Source organism: Neomonachus schauinslandi, chromosome 3 (genome assembly GCF_002201575.2).
Source record: "Neomonachus schauinslandi chromosome 3, ASM220157v2, whole genome shotgun sequence".
NCBI lineage: Eukaryota > Metazoa > Chordata > Mammalia > Carnivora > Phocidae > Neomonachus > Neomonachus schauinslandi.
Window position 1 is genome coordinate 120391337 of NC_058405.1, and position 23629 is coordinate 120414965.

General features: G+C 40.6%; 1 protein-coding gene across 2 annotated transcripts in view; it reads right to left on the reverse strand.

Annotated features, from left to right (window-relative positions):
• LOC110591933 (cytohesin 1 interacting protein) overlaps window positions 1-20979 on the reverse strand; it is a 75768-nt gene extending 54789 nt beyond the window's left edge. Inside the window, exon 1 of one of the 2 annotated variants that reach the window (XM_021702917.1) lies at window positions 20853-20979. In XM_021702917.1, coding sequence (XP_021558592.1) covers window positions 20853-20855 — 3 coding nt within the window. In that variant the 5' untranslated portion in view covers window positions 20856-20979. Of the gene's footprint in view, window positions 1-11657; window positions 11699-20852 lie in introns of those variants that run through there. The other variant, XM_021702918.1, reaches the window with a different exon arrangement.
• Window positions 20980-23629: the final 2650 nt, after the last annotated feature.

The following is a 23629-nucleotide window of genomic DNA, read 5'->3' on the forward strand; positions in this document are numbered from 1 at the left end:
TACTCTGACAAAAAATAACCCTCAATACTAAAACATAATTATAGGAAAGCAAAAAAAAAAAATAAAAATTCACTCCTCTGGTACCTGGAAAAAGTCTGAGATAAGACAACACTAAATAAAATGTTGATTTTCTTTTTGCCTGTTCTTTTAAGTTAAATAAACTAAAATACTTTTTGTACTTGATTATTTGACGTGGGGTAGGAAAAGAGAATATAGATTCAACCACGGTAACTGGAATTTCATTAGAAAATAAGATGAACATATTAAAGCAATAAAAATCCATTGAACTAAATGTGCACACTGAATTAGCATGCCGTATCTTCATGAGAAGGAAAAAGGCCATGCCTACGGAAGGCATCTCGTGCTCTAATAAATATTCTCTCTCCAAAGCCTTTCTTGTCTCAGGTGGAAAACTAGGGAAATGCAAACTCAATTTAATATACTAGTAGTAAAGTGTAAAACTACACATGGACACTGCCACAATCTTTTTGTTCAACATGAGTCTACACAAGAATAAGAACTTGGGGTGGTCATTCCCAAAACGTTCCAAGTGTGCTGCTTAGAAAATTATGCCTTTTTACCTCTGGAAGAATAAAATGAAAAGAAAGAAAGAGAAAGTAGAACATAATGGGAAAGAGAAGGAAAATAGGAAACAAAGAAGAATAAGAAAGAAAGCAGCAGGAAGAGGAGAAGTCACAGACTCTTCCTGAGTTATGGGAAGACTCTCGCAGAGGGAGGGAGATGGTTCTGCCTGACATCCAAATCTTTTTTAACTTTAGAATTCTTCTCTTTCTATCCCGCCATCCTTTCCTATCACCTTTTTATCCACACTAAACTTCACCTAAAGTCACAAAATTTAAAAAATGTTATTAGAGCAAAAATGTCCTCAGGACATCCCCTTCCTCTGCTACATTTTACAGACAAGGAAATTTGTCTGTAAAAGAGATGAGGAAAATAAAGGCATAAGATATGTATATATACCAAAATATTTAAGGACTGCCCATGTCAGCATATCCGGTATTAGATTTGCCCAAGAACACAGAATATTATTCTCAATAAATTAGAAGAAACAAATTAATTCCAAAACAAAATTACTCAGGGTAAGAGAGTGGTGGCACTGGGCTTTAAAATCAGTTTAACAGTAATTTACAGCTGAATATTTAGAAAAGATATATGGCCTGCCCTCAAGTGTTTAATCCCATGCATATGAAAACACTTAAATTGTAGGACTAAGGATGTCCTTTATTAAAACTTGTCACAGGAGTAATTCTTCTTGGGCCTTGAGTTCCTTATCCAGAAGAGCCAGAGTTGAACTGGTTGGTGAAAAGCAAACTTCCCCCACTTGGTTTATTTCATAAAGAAGATACTTAAATATGGAGACTAACTTTAGAGTAAAGAAAGCCCCAGGTTTAGCCTGTCCTAAGTTGTGGATATTTGGAAGAAGAAGCAGAGAAGAAGTCAGGAAGAAGCGAAGACTTGAATGACACCGTTTGGATAAAGCACAAGAGCTGACCTGATATTAGCCTTTCAATTGACTAAAAGAGGACTAGACTTGACATCCTCAGATGTCCAGACAAGAGCAATCTGGTTATTATTACTCTTCAAGTGACTACTTGAGGTGACATTTTCCAGAAAGGAAAGAGCACTCAACATTAGCATGTACCGTCAAGGAATCTGTGAAGTCTCTTTTTCTGAAGCTTTACAAAATTAGGCAAGACATCTAAGGAAGGCGGTTGGATGAAATACAGTGATTACACATAAGAACTGAGTATCATCAAGTACCTTTCTTGCCCTAACAAGTCAAGCAAAGGATCAAGAATGCAAAATAAAGAAAATATATTCTATTCTCTTCAAAAAAAAATTTTTTTAAGTGGTAAAAAAGGAAATTGCCTTAGTCTGTCTCTTTGCAGAAGAGAGCACATTATTTGCATCTATAAGGACTGGAGGATACTGTCAAAAATTATCAGTTTGTGGCATGACAGTTCCTGCTAGAGTAACCTAATTGTCTTTGACTCACTTTTAATCTGGGTGGGTGTGGTGAGAATGGCTGATGCTGCTTAACAGCATTTAGTGTTGGTGTTAAATATAGAAAATTCACAAAAAGATTCTTATCTACAGAGGAGTGGAAAACATTGTTACACATGATGAAAGAGTCAGAGAGAGAGAGGAAGGTGGGAAATGTCCCCCTTCCTGCCACATATTTCATCTGTGAACAAAGTTCCCACTGGCTTCAAAAAAAAGATCTGTGCCCAAGAGAAATAGTTAAATGTGTGGTGGGGACTGAAAAAGCAAGTCCATTATGAATAACATTACCCCCAAGAAAGTATACATTACCTGGAGGTAGTGATGGAAAAATGATGCACTATTCAAAACTGAAAAGAGGATAACTAAATATTATTACAAGGTGCAAAGAGAATCAGTTCTGAAAGTGATCATTTTTTTAATGCAAGGGAAGAAAGATTCGGAACAACAAATCACAAAAACAGCTTTTCTTTAAAAATAGCAGTTTTATGCAATTTTACTATGCAATTTTCTGTGACCCTAATTCTCAGGCTAGCTCACACATCAGTTGGATCTTGATAGTGTAGTTGAAGATGGAAAGACACATTGGTGGTCTCATGTCTCATAAGCACACCACACAATAGAATCGCCTCTAAAAAGAGATGAGGAAAATAAAGGCATAAGATATGCATATATACCAAGATATTTAAGGACTTCCCATATCAGCATGTCCGGTGAGCAACTATTGGTATTACTATATATTGGGAGTTTGTATCTACAAGAGTTGATCAATTCTAACACGCAAGTGCAGTCACTGTACATCCAGGGTTTGAGGAAACAGTCCTATTGTCCTTCAACAATTATATCCCTTAAGCATTCTTTACTCAACCATATTTAAAATTTTTAACTTGGAACATATAATCATAGTAATAAGAAAACAAACCAATCGTACATTTTCATCACACTTGCTTTACACACTTTGTATAGAGAAAAACTTGAGTTGATAGTCTGGATTAAATTTAACTTTTATCCCCAGAGAGAATCTGTGAAAATTCAATTTAAAACAACAACCTTTAGGAAAGGCCTACTATATATCTGGCTCTAAGCTAAGGAAAAGTGATGCTGAAGTTCTTAAAGCATCATCTCTGCCCAGAATGAGCCTATAATCTAGTGAGAGATCAACATACTCACTTCCACAGAATAAAAGACAGAGAATGGCACAAAGAATTTCAAGAAGACAAAGCCAAGGGATTAATTTCTCCTTGGGATGGGGCAGGAGTTGTCTTTGAAGGAGGAAGACAAGTTTAGACATATTAGTATAATTTCAACAGTTAGATATGGTGGTCATGGGAGAATCAACATTCTGCTTATGGATGAGAGTACAAAGAGAGTCGTCAGGAGGAGAGAACACAGAGAATTGATCAGAGACTGGTAACAAGGCTGGTGTTTCAGAAGTGTGGGCTGCTGGGTAAGAGATAGCTACCAAACACCTTACCGAGACTGGATGGGTGAGGGCTCTATTAACTATGCTAAATACTTCGGACTTGACTCAATAATCAAAGGGGAATCACTAATTTTTTGAGTGGAGGCATACATCAACTAAATGGAAATTTTAGGAAAATTGACTTGATTATAAGATAATTGGAAGGGAGAAAGCTGAAGTCCAGTTTGACTATTGCCATAATCTTAGAAATAGGCAATAAAGTCTTGAACTAGAGCAGTGCCCATAGAGAAAAGGGGGAAAGAGTAGAAGCCAGAAGCACAGGAGAAGGATAGGAATAGGACTTACATAGTGACTCTTAGATGTAAGGCGCAATGGGAGTGAGAGTTGAATTCTGAGACATACTGGGTGATAGGAAGGATGATGATACCATGGACAGTGATGGTAGGAGCCTAATGATTTTGCTCCACTGTCTGACTCCAATTTCACTGCCACCGCTGCAGCCAAACTCCAGTAAACAGTAAATTCCAGCTCAAACTCTGAGGTCCAAAAATTAAATCACATTGGGAAATCTAATTCTCTCTTTATCCCACACTACAGAAGCCATTTCTGGAGGTCAACAAGTATTAAGATTCTGTAGTTTTCTAAAAACAATAGTTCTGAAAACTACCCTAAATATATGTCTTGAACTCCACTAGATAATTCTAGTTATTATCTAGTATAATAACTATACTAGATAATATATCTAGTATATAACTATACTAATAACTGACACCAAGAGATAGTATAATAACTATACTAGATAATAGTATATCCCTTCAGACTACTGTCCAACCAGAGAATCTGACCTGAGCATCCAAAGACTGTCATTGAATTTGTTTCAGTTGCTTCCTCTTTCTATGTGAGACAACTCCCAGTGCTTACCAAGAAGTCATACTCTACTAGTGAATCTTATCAGTAGAGGAAGAATGTGGACAGTGATTGGTAGGCAACTGAAGGTTGGCCTTTAATGACCTATTCAAAAGTAATGTTTTATTAAAGTAGTTTAAATGTTAAAAATAATAATAAACTAAAGGGGAAATGGAGTCAAACAATACAATGGGTACCCGTATGGATGGGAACTCAGCATAGGCAATATGACAGAAAGCTCCTACAGGTAGCCAGAAACATTTGGCCAAAGATATTGCCCTTGTCTCTCTGATAGATTTTTTCTAAATGCACTTAAATATGAGCACAAACTCTTTTAAAGTTATATCTCTGGGTCTAAGTTCTTGTAAGCACATCATCACAGAACCTTAATGATTCTATGCTCTCACTCTACCAAGTTCAAACTAGGAAGAAGAGCAGAACACTTGGAGCTTGAGTGCCCTAATTAGACCCCTATGAGAGAGACTACAAGTATGTGTATTGCAGGTGTACGTGTGAACATGGCGGGAGGTGGGAGAAAGATTAGTCCCCGGGGTCACGCTAGTCTCATTTGGGGGTTTTGGTTTGAGTGATGTGACACCAAGAGACAATAAACATGTCAATGTCTAGTGAGCAGATGAGGTAGAGAGCTGAATGAGGAAGCCATGTGTGAGAGGATGAAGGGCGGGACAGAGGAGAAGATAAAGAAACAAAAAAGACAAAATAAGACATAATAGGAATGGGTTTTGAAACAAATTATGTGAATAGGGACATCCCTCTTGTGTCCACACCTCTCTATGCATAGCTTACTCTGCTTTGCTTGGTCAAGAGATGTGTTCTCTGATGCCAGACCTCAGTGGGTGTTATAGACCTAGTGTTGGTACCAGAAGGCCAACAGAGATACCATCGTGTCCAGGCTTTTCTCTCATGGGCACCTATAATAACTCTTTTCACGGAGTCTAAGAGCCAGTAGGACATAGCCGGGACCTTGGGCCTCATCTTTTCTACCCAGACTTTCACTTTCATCCTCATTTAACCACTGCCAAACCATTGCTCAGGCTTTTGAGCAATTCAGGTGAGCTTCACTAGGAAGGGGCAGGGCTTTATGCACTGCCAGTAGTCCCTAGAGGATGCAGGTCCAGTGCACCTGCTCACATGAAACTCAGCACAACACTAGTCCCATTTTCTCCTGCACAGTCAAATGACACTTTTCACACGCCTTTTGGACAAAGAAGACAGCTCAAAGGCATCTGCCGGTTACCACAGGGGAGTCATTTTATAAACACTTTTTCAGCAACCCCTAACAATTGTGTCCAGTGAGATTTTGTACCTGAATCTTCCTTTTGAGGTAATGGGGAAGTATCTTTACGAGGACCAGCCACCACCTCTCCACCCTTGTTAGCCCAGCTCAGTGCAGAAAACTTCTTCCTCTTCCTCTTCCTAACTGGGATTCAACAATTCAATTTCATGGACATTAACTGAGCATCTACTATATACAAAGCTATGAGATAAATCAGGACAGTAGAGGGATGAGCAGAGCATGGAAAGCTACTTGAGGCAAGTTGTATTTTTTAAAGATGGCCTCATCGATACAGTCTATCCCACACGCTTCCTTACAATGTGATTTTTGAGAGGCAGGCTATACATTCTATCCCCTTGAGTCTGGGTAAGGCTGTGGCTACTGCAGAAATGAGGCTCTGTGACATCCAAGGGTACATTATAAAAAAATATATAGTTTCTGCCCTGTTCTCTTGGGATGTATGCAACCCAGCCACCATATTCTGAGGATGCCAAGCAGCTCCACGGAAAGACCATGTGTGGGTGTCCTGGCCACCATCTCACTTGAGGTCCCAGCTGGAAGCCAGCACAAACACCCACAAATGAGCAAGTGAGCCTTCACATTCCAGCCTTAGCCTCTGAGCCATCCCCACCGATGCTGAGTGGAGCAAAGATGATGCCCCCTCCCAGCCTTGCTCAAATTGCAGATCCATGAGCAAAAAGAAAAAAAAAAAAATGTTGTCATTAGTTTTAACCTCTAAGTCTTGGGATCACTTGTTACTTCATAATAGATAACCAGAACAGCAGGCATAGCATGACCTCAGAGCGCTCACAGTCAATTTAGGGAAATAAACATGTTCACAAATGACCATAATATGTCAAGGTATAGCACAAGGACCTTAAGAGAGCCACAAATGAAAATGAATGTGCACGCCTATGTGTGTACATCCTGGTTTATGCAGAGGCAATTTCTGAATACATTAAAATTAATAGTAGTTACCTCTGTGGAGTAGCCCTTAGGTGTAAGGGAGGGAAGACTCCTTTTTGTCTATCTCCGCGTATGCTTTACGCCTTGCCTTATTTATACACATACTTCTGTAACTTCAAAAACAGTTTAAGTGTCTAAAATAATGATAAAGTTGGGGGGGGGGAAGATAAATGAGTGCTACATGCACTTTATGGGGTCCGAATGCAATGAAGCAATGAAAGCTATCAGGAAGAACTTCATCTTCTCTCTCTTCCTCAGTGTTCACCTCTGTAGGACATAGTACCAGCCTTGTAGGATTCTGTGGATAGTCAAGCGCTGCACAAGTCCTTGCCACGAGGAAGCCCTAAACAAACATGAATACAAAGATCCGAGCATTCCTGAGCTGCTGAGCGTTGCCGTGGCGTGTGGACAGAATAATCAGACTGTTGCTTTAGGAAGAGAGACCTTCTCTCTCGTATGAAGATTAAAGGGTAAAAAGGAACCAGCATTCTTAGGTACATTACAAGAGAGAGCATATGACAGCAGTGATTACAGTGTGACTTCTGCCAATGCCACACTGACTTACTCCTTTTCCAAAATGTGAAGAGACCACTAACTTAAAACCTCCCATCCCACTTCCCCATTTGGCTTCCCCTTCACGGTTTTCATCGGGTGTAACAAGTTGTCTGCGTCTTACAGATGACTGCCGTCCGCAGGAGGCCAAGATTAGTGTTTACAGCACTTTTGCATCTAACGTTCATTTTTAGCCTGTATTTTGAGAAGCTGGGCATCATCTCAGTTATGCCAGAGGAATACTGATCTTTCCATTTGTTCTGTGTAGTTTCCCCATTCGAGTTACACAGGATGAGGTAGGTCACCCCAAAGACAGAGAGGGTTAAGTTAACTCCTTCTTCCTCAGAGTGCCCCATGTTCTAAAACGTTTGTGAAAACACAGTCTAGTTCTCAAGGTATGAAGGGTTGGCGGACTCAAAAAGAAATGGAGAAGGCGAAGTTGCCCATGAGATGACATGATGCGAGAGTATCACCATAGTATTTTCATAATCGACAGTGAGTTATCTTAAGTGCTGTGTGTTTCAGGGCAATGGCATCATCATTATGCTTGCGGAGTCAAATGAGTAACGAGCAGTTCCTCTCTGACTCAGAAACTTCTGTTGTTTCCTGTTTGATTTAACTTCCCCCAGTATCTTAGAAACAGATGAACTATTATTTCAGCTCCTTAAAGGTGGCGGGGCTTGATGTCTTTTCTTATGAATCTGGTGTTTCGTCTCTTCCAAATTTCTGGCATTTCAGGCACAGTTTTAAAACTCCATTTTCCTTTCCTTACTTAGGGATGATACCAGCTTCTCAAATGCAGAGAACTCTCTATGCTCACAATGAATTAAGCAACAACAAAAATAGTAAAAGAAAAGAGAAATCACGCTAAATGTGGTCAAGAGCCAGCTTATTCAATTTTACTAAAATGTAGCCACTTTAAATCCCTTTTGGTATAAACAGGGATAAAATTAAATAAGCCAAGAGAATGACTATGTAACAAACAAATCTTGCTGATTCCATCACTGGGTAGCGAATATGAACAAATGTCCGCGTGAATTGTAATGAATATACAGACTGTACAAACTGCATACTCGGAATGCTCCCTAGCACATAGGGCGGGATTGGATAGGGACACGAAGCATCCCTAATTAGCTCTATCTGAAGTTCTTGAAGGGGAAAAGCATTACCTACAAAGATTTGGTGGCAACACTTAGCAGGGACTTCTGAAAGTTGGTTCAAGCTGCCAGCAAAAATAATAATAATAGTCATTGTACACAGGATTGGTGTGATACCCCAGTCATCCCCAGCCCTCCTCCAGACCATTTTCCCCTGCTTTTCATTGTCTCTGTCTATGGCAACATTCTGGAAAAGGAAGTGAAAGGAAGGTCATGTTCAGATAGCAATCAATAGTCAATGATTCTCTTTTTTATCTCCTAAGTACCCTTTTATCACAGGTCTTTAGCACAAAGGGTGCTTCAACAAGAAGGCTCTCTGTCTAAGATGAATAAGGTCTGAGGATCTCATATATAACATGGGACTCTAGTTGCTAACACTATATTATATAATTGAAATTTGCCAGGAGAATAGAACTTAAATGTTCTCCCACACCAAAGAAAGGGATAAAGAGGTGAGGTGATGGATGTGATAATTAACTCAAGGAGGGAAACCCTTTCACAATGTGTACATATGTCAAATCGTCGTGTTATACATTTTAAATATCTTACAATTTTGTCAATTTTACCTCAATAAATTTGGGGGGGGAAGATGTCTACTGAGGTTGACATTACTTCAAAACAACAAGAGAGAGAGCCCCACTAACTCATGGCCTGAGGCTGAACACACCTTCTATTCTTAGCCACACAGGCCATACCTCTTTCTCCATTACTAAAAGTGCCTCTTCAGTGGTCTGATTAAGACCAATCTGACACCTGCTCTATCTTCATGCCCTCTAGGTAAGGAATTTCTACATTCTCTGACCCATTTGTTAAAGTGCGCACGTGCACACAGCCCCTCAACTAGCATAGACAAAAACGTTGTGATTAGTTTATGTGTTCTTTATTTTATGTGTTCTTTATTTTATGTAGTCTTACAATAAGTAAGATTTTTTCCATAAAAAAAGTGGTTTTTAAAAAATAATAAAACTTGTAGAGTATGTCAGAGAGTCCATATATTTGCTGGGTTACACAGGAATTGCTGATGTTAACAATGTTGATCTGATAATCCAGGCACCTCTTTCCCTGTCCCCAAGAGGGGTGGTTTCAACTACAGTACCTCAGGGTATCTTTTTGGCCAAGAAATAACACCTCTAAGCCTATGACAACCAACACTCAGCAGACAGTACAAACAAAAACAAAAAGAAAACAAAACAGGAAAGGAACGCCTAGGGACACTCCCGGAGTGTCAGGATGGAGTATTCAGGGCTCCTCACTGACTGCTGATTCTGGAGTCCTCTGGACTGTGTTTCTCCTCTAATGAGGCCCACTTGCCCCCAAGAAGACCCTTTGTTTGCCTTGGATTATGAACTGTGTGTTTACATCCCCACCCCCGCCAAATTCATATATTGAAACCCTAATACGCAACGAGGTGCTAGTTGATGATGAAGTCTTTGGGAGGTAATTTCGTCATAAGGGTGGAGCCCTAGTGACGGGATTAGTGCCTTTGTAAGAAAAGACAAGTGGGGGCGCCTGGGTGGCTCAGTCATTAAGCGTCTGCCTTCGGCTCAGGCATGATCCCAGGGTCCTGGGATCGAGCCCCACATCGGGCTCCCTGCTCAGCGGGGACTCTGCTTCTCTCTCTGTCCTTGCTCCTCCCCTGCTCATGTTCACTCTCTCTCTCTCTGTTTCGAATGAATAAATTTTAAAAATCTTTAAAAAGTACAATAGCAATAGGAGGAGGAGAGGGAGAAGTAGAAGGCGTAGGAGTCTAAGCAGTAGCGGAAGAAGTGGCTATTGCTGTACGAGCTGTAGTCGTAGTAGTAGTAGTGCAAGTAGTAGTTTACTAGCAGTAGCAGCAGTGGGAGGAGTAGAAGTACAAATAGCAGTAGTAGTAAAAACCGTGGTGCTGGTGGTGCTTGTAGTTGTGCAAGTAATAGCAGTGGGGGGGCGCGGTTAGTCATAACATGAATAAGGATATCGGGACGCTGCAGGAAGAATGAGGAGGAGGGAGGAGTTAAGTGGAGACCCTGGACATCACAGGCAGATCAAGTTGAAGAGCAGTCGTGGCGAGCGTTAGGATACAAAGGTTCAAAGAGTCTGAGGAGAACAAAGAAAACTTTATAGAGGGCATCCTGGGGAACTGGCAGCGTCGCTTCAGCCTTGCCCGCACAGATCCTCTGGAATGGGTTATTCACGAGGTGGGTCCATTCTCAGAGCTCAGTCTGGGCCTCACGCTAACTTCCAGGAAAGTTAGATCTGCAGTCGGACACCAGAAGAACCCTGGGACCCAGCAAGACACATTCAAGATTTTTGTTCACAAAAAAGAAATCACCATTTATATATAGTTTTTGTATAACGTGTATTTAGTAACACTGAGAGAACGCCCCCAAATTTTAACAAACCAAGACATCCCCAGAACCAGAGATTAATGGTTGTTATTTTCCCAGAGCTTGGCCAAGTTTGGTTTGCATGATTTACTGCCCTCTCCCCCTAGTGCTTCTGGAATCCCTGTGTGTGCCTGGGTCACACGCATCATGAAGGTGCCTCCCGTGGAGGAGGGACCTGAAAGCATCAGACCCACACAGTTTTTGCCTCTCTCCTTCAGATTCTAGCCTGCCTCTCCAGGAAATTTTCCCTGACCAACCCTCTCCAAAGCCATTCTGAGCATCCCTCTTTTGAACTCATGGTCCTACAGCATGGGGGATTTTTCCTACCACACCATATTATTAACTGGCTCTTTCTTTTCCATATTTTCTAGTAGGTTGCCCCTCCCTCAGGGCAGGGTCTCAACTCTTTTTCACTTGTGTCTGTAACACCTACCAGAATGCCTGGCGATTGGCGCTCTCCTTAGATTTGCTAAACGAATTACTGAATGCTAGAGACAGACGCAGTGGCAGGGTTACCTGAGAGGTTAACAGCACCAGGATTTCTAAGAGGAAACAAAGGGGCTTATGCGACGTGGAGTACAATCCCAGGCTAAACAGGCTCCACACTTCTGAAGAGACTGAGTGACTCCACGGGCATTTCAACCTACCTATAGACATTCTGATTTTAAATTAGCATTTTACAATTCTGTTCCTGACTTCTATATTTACAAAACAGCAGCTAAAATCATAGCTATACTACCAGTAGGCATGTGCTCGCTGAAAGATGACCTGGCCCAAGTGACGAGATGTTCCTATAAATAGGCATTTGAAAATTTGGCACTTGGGGGACAGTGTTTGGTGACAGCCAAAACTGCCCTTAGAGAGAAAGGAGAGATGAGAGAGGAAAGAAAGAGAGCATGGCGGAGTGTGAATTCACATACATCATTTGCTTGGAGCCACAGAACAAAGCAGTGACACAATGAACATACCATGATGATTCAGGCTCTGGAATCGGTGACATCACCTTTTGAGATCCAACAGCCAGAATCTCCTATTGTGGGCTGATGGCGAAGCCCACGGGATGTTACTAAGAGAAGGGAGAAAAAATGTTCTTCTCTATATAAAACAGCTCAGTGATGACTCAATGGAAAATACAGCTTGAAATGCACCTAATTTCTGTTCAAGTTTATTAGAAATGATTACATTCATGTTTGAACCAAATACATTGATACCTCCCAAAAAGGAATGAGAAAACAATATTCTTTTTTACAATGCCGACATACATGGCCACTCACTTTGGACATCTGGGATTAGGTGGTGGTAGGCAGGCTAGTGCAAGGGAACATAGGAAGAGATCCCAGAGTAATTTGAGGAGACAGAAACTGAGAGCATAAACTTGAGTGTGGACCAGGGATCCGGTATGCTGAAGACAAGCATGTTAGGGCCCAATTCTGGAAGGGTTTGATTGGAACCAAGAGGTCAAGATGAGAACTAAAAATGCAGGGAAATAAATCCTCCTGGACAAGGAGCAGAGCCTACAAGAGATAGATATGTCCAACTTCCCGGGAGAGACAAGCGTTTGAAGAAAATAATCAGAGCTTCAACTTTCTCTAAGACATTTTAGAAAGTCCAGTTGAAATGACAGTGGGAAAAGTTGGACAATTCTGTGTGTATTTATAGAAAAATAAAAGCAACAGCTAATAGACCAATTACATATACCTTTGTTGCTGACCCCCTCCCCAATTTATAATAGAGTATGAATTGGAAAGTTCACAGACTTAAAGAGAAATGCTACCGACTGAATTCCAAGACTCATTCCTTTGAAAACATCTTAGCCAGACATTTTAGAGGTAACATTGACAATCTACGTGACATCTGTAAAAACATGAGTTTGGGCAGAGAACTGGTTTGTTTTAGAGAAAAACCGGCTTCTATCAACATATCCCAGGAGATGGATTGGCAGCTCTTCCCACAGTTAGCGAGAGAAGCAACTGTCCTTGCAGTTTTTCTATTGACTCTCTTGCTTTGAAGGGGTTGTCCAAGAGCGTTAATGGTTTCCTTATTTTTATTCATTCTAGAATTCCTCCCACTCTACCATCATCCCTGATTTAGGATCATATTTGTGTGTCTCTCACCGTTTTCAATGATCTGCCCTTTTTCCTTTGTCTCTGTATTGCCCCTATACTTTTTATTTTTTTATTGAAAATAAGCTTTTTTCCATTATTATCTGTTTTAGGCAGCTTATAAGAGATAGAAATCCCTACCACTACTTATAACCATGGTGAACATTTGTCATGATCTTTCAAGTCCTTTTTCATTGTTATTATTTTTAACTAGATACATAAATAATTATGTATCCCCTTTGGTTACACTTAAAGCACTATCTAGGGGCGCCTGGGTGGCTCAGTCGTTAACCGTCTGCCTTCGGCTCAGGTCGTGATCCCAGGGTCCTGGGATCGAGCCCCGCATCGGGCTCCCTGCTCGGCGGGGAGTCTACTTCTCCCTCTCCCACTCCCCCTGCTTCTCCCTCTCCCACTCCCCCTGCTTGTGTTCCCTCTCTCGCTGTGTCTCTCTGTGTCAAATAAATAAATAAAATCCTTAAAATAAATAAATAAATAAAGCGCTATCTAATAGCCATGTTCTCTTCTCACTAAGAACTATTCATGACATGATTTTAATTGTGGTGGGATAGTCCACCCTATAGCTATGCCATGTTTTCCAGTTATTACCAACTAATCCAATTTTATTAAATATTAAGTAGTTTCTAACAGCTCACTATTAGAAATGATGATGTGATGAAAACTTGAACATAAATATTTGTCCACATAACCATTTTCTTAGGATAAATCCTTATACAAAAATATTGATTTGAAAAACACGGCTGTTTTCAAACTTTCTGTGGCTATTGGTAAATTATTTTTAGAAAGGTTGTACATGCAACCATCCATCCACCCTGCAGAGCTCCTGACAACCTTGATTATTCCCAGTTAAAACTTGCTCTGTGAAAAATGCCACCTAATTTTTGCTGTAATTTGAATTTTTGAAAATTTGTCTTTCTTGTATTATTAGAGAGTATGTTTAATATTTCCTAGCCACTTCCATTCCTCCTTTGTGGTCTTCTTACAGGTATGTATGAAAAATAACAATTTCTTAAATACGTTCACTGTTTATCTTATTTTTCTTGTCTTATGATATACAGAAAATTTTTATTTTATCCATCAGTATTTTCCTCTGTGATTTTCTTAATTGCTTTTAAGTTTAGAAAATCTTTCTTCATCCAGAGATCAGATGATACCCATCTATATTTCTTCCAAGTTATTTTGGCTTAACTATTTAGATTTAACTTCTGAATTTATGTGGAATAAAATGGGTAATTATTTTTATGGAGGGGGTACACTAAACTGAATTTTTAAAGTCTAAATAACTACTTTCCCCAAATAGCACTGTAAAACTACCCACCTTCTGTTTCACTGATTTATGGTGCTTCATTTTTCCTATTAAGCTTTTCTATATTCTATTTCCAGTCTATTTATTTTTATTACATTAAGAGCTCTGATCTTTAGCTAATGCAATGTTGTTCTTACTATTTTGTTTTTTTGTAACCCAGCAGAGTGATAAAGCTAAGCTAAGCTAAGCGCTTGTTCTCAGATTTTAACTCTACCCCTGACTAGCTATCTAACAATGGGCTGGTTATGGCCTTTCTGTGATTCAGTTTCCTTCTCTGTAAAATGGGCCTACCAATGTTAGTTCCCTCATGAGGTTCTGAAGCTTACATTAGTTTGTAAAATAATGAGCTTGAACCAGTGCTGGCCACATACAGAGTGCCACAGAAGTGCAGCCTATTTGTTGTCCTTCTTCTATGTTAACAGGACAAGCCCATGTAACCCTCATCTTTCAACGCTTTCATAACTACTCTATTTTTCTTGGGAGTAATCCAAGTTTTCATATGGAAATAGATTTATTTTTTTCTGATGATAAACAATGCATACTCATTATAAGAACAACTTTCAGAAAGTGCATAAATGTAATTTAAAATCACTTATAGCCCCATCACCTACAGACACATGGAGGAAAAATGCCAAATATTAACTCTTCGTTAGTTGTGTGTGACATCTTATGTGGATAGCGGGTGTCTGAGAGACCAAGGCACAGAATGGATGTCCACACTAAACGTGAAATGATACTACAGTAGTCAAATGCCGGTTTTGCCCTCTGAGACTAAATGTCTCAGAGCTATACGATGTCTGACTTGACAGCTTCAGTTTTGTCTTTCTCTGCTTCTTCTACCAACTAAAGACCAACCAAAGTCGTGAACAGAGAAAAGAGTGTTCTAAGAAAACAGAATCCCAGCTGTCGTTTTTTTAGGTAATAATGACTCACTATAGAGTTACATCATGCCGAACCGTAACTGATGCAGAGTTCTCTGCAGACTTGAGGTGGCTGCACTATCTAGGAGAAGGCTTCCAGGAAGAGGTATCTGTACCCCTCCACCTGGGCTGCTGTCTAGTCATCTCAAGATCAGTAGTATCTCCTAGCATAAAATACAGACAGGAGGTAGAAGACGAAACTGCATCTATCATTTGCTAGGCATTCTCTGTCCAAGGGATGGACAAACATAGAACAGATTACTTGGTCCCACACAGATGTGAATAAATCTGTTATCCATTTGGAAAGCAGATTTCTCTATTTTGGCTACCTGTGACTCTTTATAAGAATAGTTTTAATAGGGCACCTCGGTGGCTCAGTCGGTTGAGCGTCTGCCTTCGGCTCAGGTCATGATCCCAGGGTCTTGGGATTGAGCCCTGCGTCGGGCTCCCTGCTCGGCAGGAAGTCTGCTTCTCCCTCTCCCTCTGCCTCTCTCCCCACTCCTGCTCTCTCATTCCCACACTCACTCTCTCTCAAATAAATAAATAAACAAAAATCTTTTTAAAAAGAATAGTTTTAATATAAATTAATTTTTAATAAACTTTACTTTTTAGAGCAGTTTTAGGTTTACAGCAAAGCGGAACAGGAGGTATAGAGTTCTCACATACCTCTTACCCCTGCACATGCGCAGTGTCTCCCACTATCAACATCCCACACCAGGGGCTTTGTTAGAATTATTGAACCTACACTGACACATCATTATCACTGAAAGTCCATAGTTTACATTAGGGTTCACGCTTGCTGTTGTATGTTCTGTGAGTTGGAAAAAATACATAATGACATGTATTCACCATTGTAATAAGTACGGATTAGTTTCATTGCCCTAAATATCCTCTGCACTCTACCTACTCACCCCTCCCTCTTCCTAAACCACTGATCTCTTTACGGTCCCCGTAGTTTTGCCTTTTTAAAATGTCATAGAGTTAGAATCATACAGTATGTAACCTCTCAGACTGGCTTCTTTCACTCAGTAATATGCATTTATAGTTCCTCCATTTCTTTTCATGATTTGATGGCTCATTTATTTTTAGTACTGAATAATACTCTATTGTGCGGACATACCACAGTTTATCTATTCACCCACTAAAGGACATCTTAGTTGTATCCAAGCTTTGAAAATTATGAATAAAACTGTTATAAACACCTTTATGCAGGTTTTTTTTATGGACATAAGTTTTTTTTTAACTCATTTAGGTAAATATCAAAGAGTGAAATCATTGTCTTTTAGGGTAAGAGTATTTTTAATTTTGTAAAAAACTGCCAAACTGTCTTCCAAAGTGGCTGTACCATTTTGCATTCCCACTAGCAATGAATGAGAGTTCCTGTTGTTCCGTATCCTGGCCAGCATTCAGTGTTGTCAATATTTGGGATTTCATTGTACTAATGGGTATGTAGCGGTATTTCATTGTTGTTTTAATTTGCAATTCCCTAATGACATATGATATTGGGCATCATACAAATGCTTATCCACCATCTGTATATCTTCCATGATCAGGAGTCTGTTCAAATCTTTTGCACACTTATTTCATCAGTTTGTTCATTTTCTTATTGTTGAGTTTTAAGTGTTCTCTGTACTTTAGGGATAACAATTTATCATTAGATATGTCTTTTGCCAGTATTTTCTACCATTCTGTGGCTTGCCTTTTCATTCTCTTGACAGTGCCTTCTACGAAGAAGAAGTTTTTCATTTTATATCAATTAATTTTTGCCCCCAGAAGTGCACAGATGTAACAAAGCTGTTAAGTGCAAGTTTTTCTGCCACCCCGCAATGAGCCATTGGGGGCCCCAATATTGGGATAAAGAAACTGGAGAACAAGTGTGGTGTCCATGTCCTTCCAGGCTCCCTGAGGGAAGAGTAAGTGGCTCTGCTGCTCTCAACTGCCACCCCAAACTGTGCTCCCCCCCCTTTCCCTGGGGAAGTCTAAAAGCACAACTGGAGCAGGGAAAGAGAAGCAGCAAGTCCTCAAAGCTGTGAGGCGCCCTTGACGAGGGTGGAAGAGAGTGACTCTGCTGGTTTTTCATCCACTCCCCAAGGACACACCTGTCACCACTGAGCCCAGTGCAGGGGCCACCCAGAGAAGCATTCTTCAAGCCAGGGCTAGGGGCTGTGGGAAGGGGGTTCCAGCATGTCCTGGCCAACTTTGACATCTGCATAGACAGTGGCCTTGCCAGTTCACTTACTGCATCTATTGGAACTGAGGGGGAAAAAAGAGCCGTGGAGAGAGGGCACAGCGCTGGGGCAACTTGCAAGCAAACTCAGGGGAAGAAGCCAGTTCGTGTTACCTTGTCATATTCCATGAGCAAGCTCAGGCTGCTGACTGAGCAGACCCAGCCCCAAGAGGCTGGGTGGTAGTGTTGGGGAAGGGCGGTGTTACATGGATAAGATCTTACTGGAGCTGGACCTCCCATCTCAATAATTTGGAGAGGCCCCCAAAGAGCACTCTGAAAACTGTCATGTGGATGCCTACCATACACAGACCTCAGCCCGCCACTCAACATTAACCAGAAAAAGAATCAAAATCTTGACTAGAGGAAGGATGAAAGCTTCACCATGAAATGTGAAAAACTTGTCCTTTTCTTCTCCTTCTTCCCTGCCCCAGATCTCCTCCAATTGTAGTAGCCTGGGAGAGGGAGAGAGAGATGGTATCCCAGGGACATACCACAGCCCATCCTTCCATTCCAAGACCTTATATGAATGGATGATGTCAAAGGAGATACTTTTAAATTGGATTGAGATTGAATTTTTATAACACAGAGTCAGTTGTGTTTTGTTTTCATTTTTTTATAGAAAAAACAAAGACCATGGTATCTGCCCAAGGAAAAAGGAAATTTGACCAAGCTTAAGTAACTGGAGAAGAAAAAACTGTTACTTTCATGTATATGCCCACAGGCAAGTTCAGACTAGTCAGTAAACTCACTGCTCAAAGTAAAAAAAAAAAAAAAAATACATATATATGTATATGTACATATATATATATCTCAGTATATGATATTGTTGTTAGGAAAAGTGCTCCCCTAAAGTGCTCACAAGTGAAAAGTAAAAGAATGCACTTAGAATAGCAGATTTATGGTATATTACAGGACTAGAAACATGGATTTTAGAGTTAGAAAGACCTGGATTCAAATCCCAACTCTACTATTTGCTACCTCTGTGACTTCTTAAAATCCTCATAGAAAATCACCACAATGATGCCTCCTAACAGAGTCAGTATAAGGATCAAAGAGGAAATATACCAAGCCTAATACCTAGGAGATCATTAAGTGCTCAAAAAACGGTAGCTACTGTTAGCATTTCTTTCTTCATCATTTATTTGTCCTTACCATGCATTATCATGGTTATTTACTGAGAAGATACTCAGTAGCATCCAGAGAAATAACAGCACTGGTCAAAATATATTTAAGTTGAAATTTGGGTTTATGGAAAATCACTGAAAAATTTCTATTTCAGAGTAAACAAAAATCTTCAAAATAGCTAGCGTTCGGCAATAACTTAGGTACCCTAGTTTAGGGACTACTTCTCAGGTGAAAATATGAAAGCATTGAGATTTGTCCCACCATCTATGCCTTATCACAGTGCATCAGGATCAGAAGGGCACTTAGGGAGGAAAGTAAGGTCCAAAGAGGCTAACTAATTTGCCTAGGGACAGTCTGGTCGCATCCCACCCCCACCGGTCCTTCATATCCCCCATCCATTAATTTGTTGGCTGTTTCAGTTACATCATACATTTAAGTGCCTCTAAATTTTATCTTTGTCTTTGAAGAAAGGCACCTAACTAAGGTATCAGCCTGCTTCCTCTACCCTTCCTGCTTCATCTTGGGAGAGTACCTGGCAACAGTCAGATGCAAGCGAGCCAGCCGGTTCAGTATGACCTGACATCGCACTGAATTACCAGAAAAGGATTTCATTTCATTACAGCCTTATGATTTGTGGTCCCTGTTCCTTTCCATTTTTCTCCTCATTCATTACTCCTTTCATGAGGAGTGGGTGGCAGATATGAACAAATCACTGAATTTGATGCATTTCTCTTTGTTCCCTTCTAGAAGTTCTTATAAAGGTTTTCCTGAGGAAAATCAATTAACTATTGACTTAAATACTATTTGGGGATCAATGACAATTCCAATTAACTGTGCCATCTGGGTTGCTTATTACCACTCTTGGGAAACATTTGTAAAGGTGAGAAAGTGTGTCTCCCACCCTCATGTTTATGCATTTTCCGGTCTACGATCTATCTTCAGACGTTGTCCCCCAAGATCCAAGAACTAGCCTCCTGGTTGGTCACACCTTAGCTCTGTCTGCCCCAGACCATTTTCCTGGCCACAGAGGGCTTAGCACTGACATTTCCCTTCTCTCCCCACCGCAAGTGGTAGTATTTACTAATTGCCTTATTTTGTGCCACTCTCCTAAGCGCCTTGTGTGCATTATTTCTGTAAATCCCAGAGGTAGACATATGGTTGTCCTCTTTTAGAAAGGAGAAACCTGAATTTCAGACAAGAAAAGCACTTTGTGCAAAGCTACAAGGGATTCAAACCCAGGTCTGTGTGACAAAGGCACTTCCTCTTCATCTCAGCTGCCGTGAGTCTCTCTCAGAACCAGGCTCCTGGTGGCCTCCAAACCAAGAGTCCTCTAATGAGATTAACAAACTAGAGAAACCCTACACATCTTTCTCAAAGGTAAGGTCCTTCAATACCTGCATCTTTTACCAGATGAACGTTCCCAGGGATATTCCCCCACCTCCCACCCTGACTTCCTGTCAGAATCACTACAGGTAAGACCCAGGAACCAGTACTCGAACACTTGTCATTCTTAAAAGTTTGGGATCCATTGCCCTGTACCTTTGACACCCAGTCCTGGCGACAATGCGCTGACCCCTGGTGGTCTAACCCAAAAGGGTGGCTGCCATCATGACGATTTGAGGGAACACTTGGTGATCTGCTCACAGCTCACCTTCTGGCTGCAATTTATTCAACTGAGCTTCAGCTGCCTCTGTCTGAGTTCTGCTTACCTTCCTCAGGCCCATCACACAAAAAGGACCTGAGAGCAACGAGTTTGCTGACCTTTTTTTTCTTGTCACAGCTACCAAAAGAGATAGCTTTTTTGTTCAATAAATATTTTGATTGTTTATTCTTTGCAGATGATACAGAGCTGAGGAGACACGCACACACACACACACACACACACACACGGTGAATTTCCATGAGCAGTCTTACACTGTTTTTATCACGGCGGTATCAGGCTTGAGCTCCAGTGCTTAGCCAACTTAAACTTGGCTCCTAACCAGCTCTTTCTTTTCTTTCCTCTTAATAAGAACTTTCAACGTTCTAGTCCATTCTTTTCTCTTTTCCCTTTTCCTTGCTGTAATGTCACACTCCCATACTTATTGGACCTTCCAGCTATGACCAAAAAGAGTCCAGTTCGTCACAAACTCAACATCTGCCTTTACAGAAGACATTCCCACCACCAAATCCACTGACCCCATTAGTACAGAAAAAGTAGAATTCTAGTAAGAAGAATAACAAAAACAAAAAAGAGAGACTGAGTAACAAAAAGAAGTCCAAGATATTTAGGAAAGAAACCAGAAAGAGCCAATCGGCTTACTCATTAAACACTTGAATGAGGAATTCCCAGCAATAATTCCCTCAATATTTTATTTACCTTAATATATAACACTTCATTAAAACTTGTTCACTTCCTCCCCTCCCAAACGCAAGAAAATAACACAAAATGAGAATCAACCCACACATTCCAAACTCAAACTTACCATAGAACTTTGGTTGGCAAATCTCAGACAGTGACTCCTCCTGGTCTCCGAGCCGGGGCACCCGAGTTTTCCTGCTGTCTTCTCTACATGAACTTACAGTCCCCTGCAATACCACAGGACACTAACGTTCTGAAAAAGAAATTTGATCTCTCCCTAATTCATACTGCCCTCCTCCTCTTTCCTGAAGGGGGATCCCATCTGTTTATTTTAGGACCTGGACAAACTGCCTAGTTTCAAATAACTTACAAATAAAGGGGGGGGACAATAAAAAGTCAATAACGCCTATGTGATTTTCAAGCCCCAAACAAATGGAAAACCAGGGTTCTTCATTTTATAATGAATCAAGTAGAGAAAGAAACCATTTCTTATCTGGAGTCACTCCCAAATAAATGTTTCACATGTGGCTTTTATGGGTACACTAAGCTCTCAGAGTTTCAAATGCTGCTTACTATAACTATAAAATATCCTCTGCTTGTGTTTGTTTTCAGATTAATGAGCCTAATTTAATTGGAGAGAACTTTGCTGCCATAATTTTTTTAAACAAAATGTAAGACTTTTGGTTAACTTCATGCTGTCAACTAAAACCAGACTTACCTGAGATTTTTCTCTGAAGCAAAACAGTCATTGTTTATGTGTTCTTTTTTAACAGGAAACCAGGTTAGTTTTTGTCCACATAACATTCATTTCCAGGCCCTAGGAACAATATATAGAGAGAACATATTTGCTACATTTACAGAAACAAGCATACAAATGTGTATCATGGAAAAAAATAAATATACATCGTGGAAAATTTTCCACACACAGAGGAAACTTCATGAGTTGGTTTGGAAAACAAGTCACTTCAACATTGTGGAAAACAGGACCTGTTCCTGCCTTTAAGGCAAAAGCTGCCGCTGATGGTCAGTTTGGTTATTCTGCCTGTAACCAGCTCTCCCTGCATTACTTTGAGATATTTGTTGTGTGTGATCAGCTGAAAGTCAATATATTGTAACCTGAAAAAAACACAAACCTCTTTCTCGAATTTGGTCATAAGGGACAGCCATTCTTAATAAAACAAAACAAAATGAAAACAAAAACTCTTGTTTCCCAAATCAACCTTGAACTGCTTAATTATTGAGTTTCTAAAAATAAAGGCAATTTTTGTAGTCATAAATACATTGGAAAACATTGAAGCCTGTATCTGTTGTGAAATAGAACCCTTCTATTTGCCACTATCGAATATTTAAAAATTATGGAGAAAGGAGTACTAATAGTTGAAAGTTTTACCCATGTAAAAGCAATCGGGCTTGTCTTAGGAGTTCCTTGTAATGAAACTGTATTTTCTGCCAGTTACTAGTCAAGGCTTTGTATTATATGTTTAAAAATTATATACACAAAAGGGCGCCTGGGTGGTGCAGTTGGTTAAGCATCTGCCTTCGGCTCAAGTCATGATCCCGGGATCCTGGGATCGAGCCCCGCATCGGGCTCCCTTGCTCTGCAGGGTGCCTGCTTCTCCCTCTCCTTCTGCCTGCCGCTTTCCCTGCTTGTGCTCTCTCTCTGTCAGATAAATAAAATCCTTGAAAAAAATGGATATCATTCCAACGTAAACAAAATTATATATACGGAAGAAACCACCTGTGCACACACTCCCAGTTGCCCATATGATGCCCTCTAGTTCTCCTTCAGAATCTAGGCCTCAGGGATCAGCCTGTCTAACCTAACAGCTCCTTCCATGGTGGGCCAAGAAGCTGCATCCCTCTCAATCCCAATTGCCCTAAGAATTATTAGGATCCACCCGAATTCCAGTTCCCCGGAGTCTCTTAGGAGGCCTGAGAGAAATCTTTCCAGTGTTTGCTCTGCCCCTACCTCTGCTGGAGGGCTGGAGGGCTGGAGGTGGCTGCAGGAGCAATGCAGCTGTCCTCCGCGAGATCCTGGCCTGGCATAGAGCTGGGGGAGGGCACCGAGCGAGCACCTGGAGGAAGAGAAGGAGGAGTAATTCATGTGCCACTGCAAACATGATACAGTGCCAACAAAAACACCATTCTTTTTCCCAAGAAGTTCAAAGTGCTTTGCAAACATTAACTCATGAGCCTCAGCAGTCATGGAGGGAGTATTACTTTATTGCGCCCTTAGGATAACCACAGCAAGCAAAGTCACGAGGAAAGTGAGTCTAGGCATTGTGTTCGTTATCCCTCAGATGTTTGTTGAGCACCTGCTGTGTGCCAGGTACTAGAGGAAGAAGAACAAACAAGACAGACATGATCTGTGCTCCTACAGCCGCGGTGGGGGCACTAAGCTCCAGGCTATACTACTTACATTTATTTGCACGTTATTTTTGTCCAAATTGTTTAATGGAATGTGCTCCATTCTTCAGAATGTCTATAACATGCTAAGTGCTGAGCAAATACACAAAAGAAAAATTTTTTAGGTTACCTGTAAATCTCATTATGAGGATAGGGACTGGGAATATCAATTCAAAGTGCTTTCTCCTAAGATGCCATAAACAAAGCTTTATTGGGAGCAATCCTGTCTCTTGCGATGTTTATGGGATTACTATAGTCAGACAAGGAGAGTTAAGATCAGTAATATCATGCCAAGCAGTTTATATAAATAATCCGGCTTTTTAAAAATGATTAGTCAGGTGAGCAAGCATGTTTGGTGGAGCAGAGAGCCTTTATCCACAGGTCTTTTCCTGACCTCTCTTTTATTTTATGTGGAAAAAAAAAAGGCAGGTCGGGTATAGGAAATGACACATGCCATTGTAAACCCTTTTCTTCAGGCGCTGGATTCCAGATATT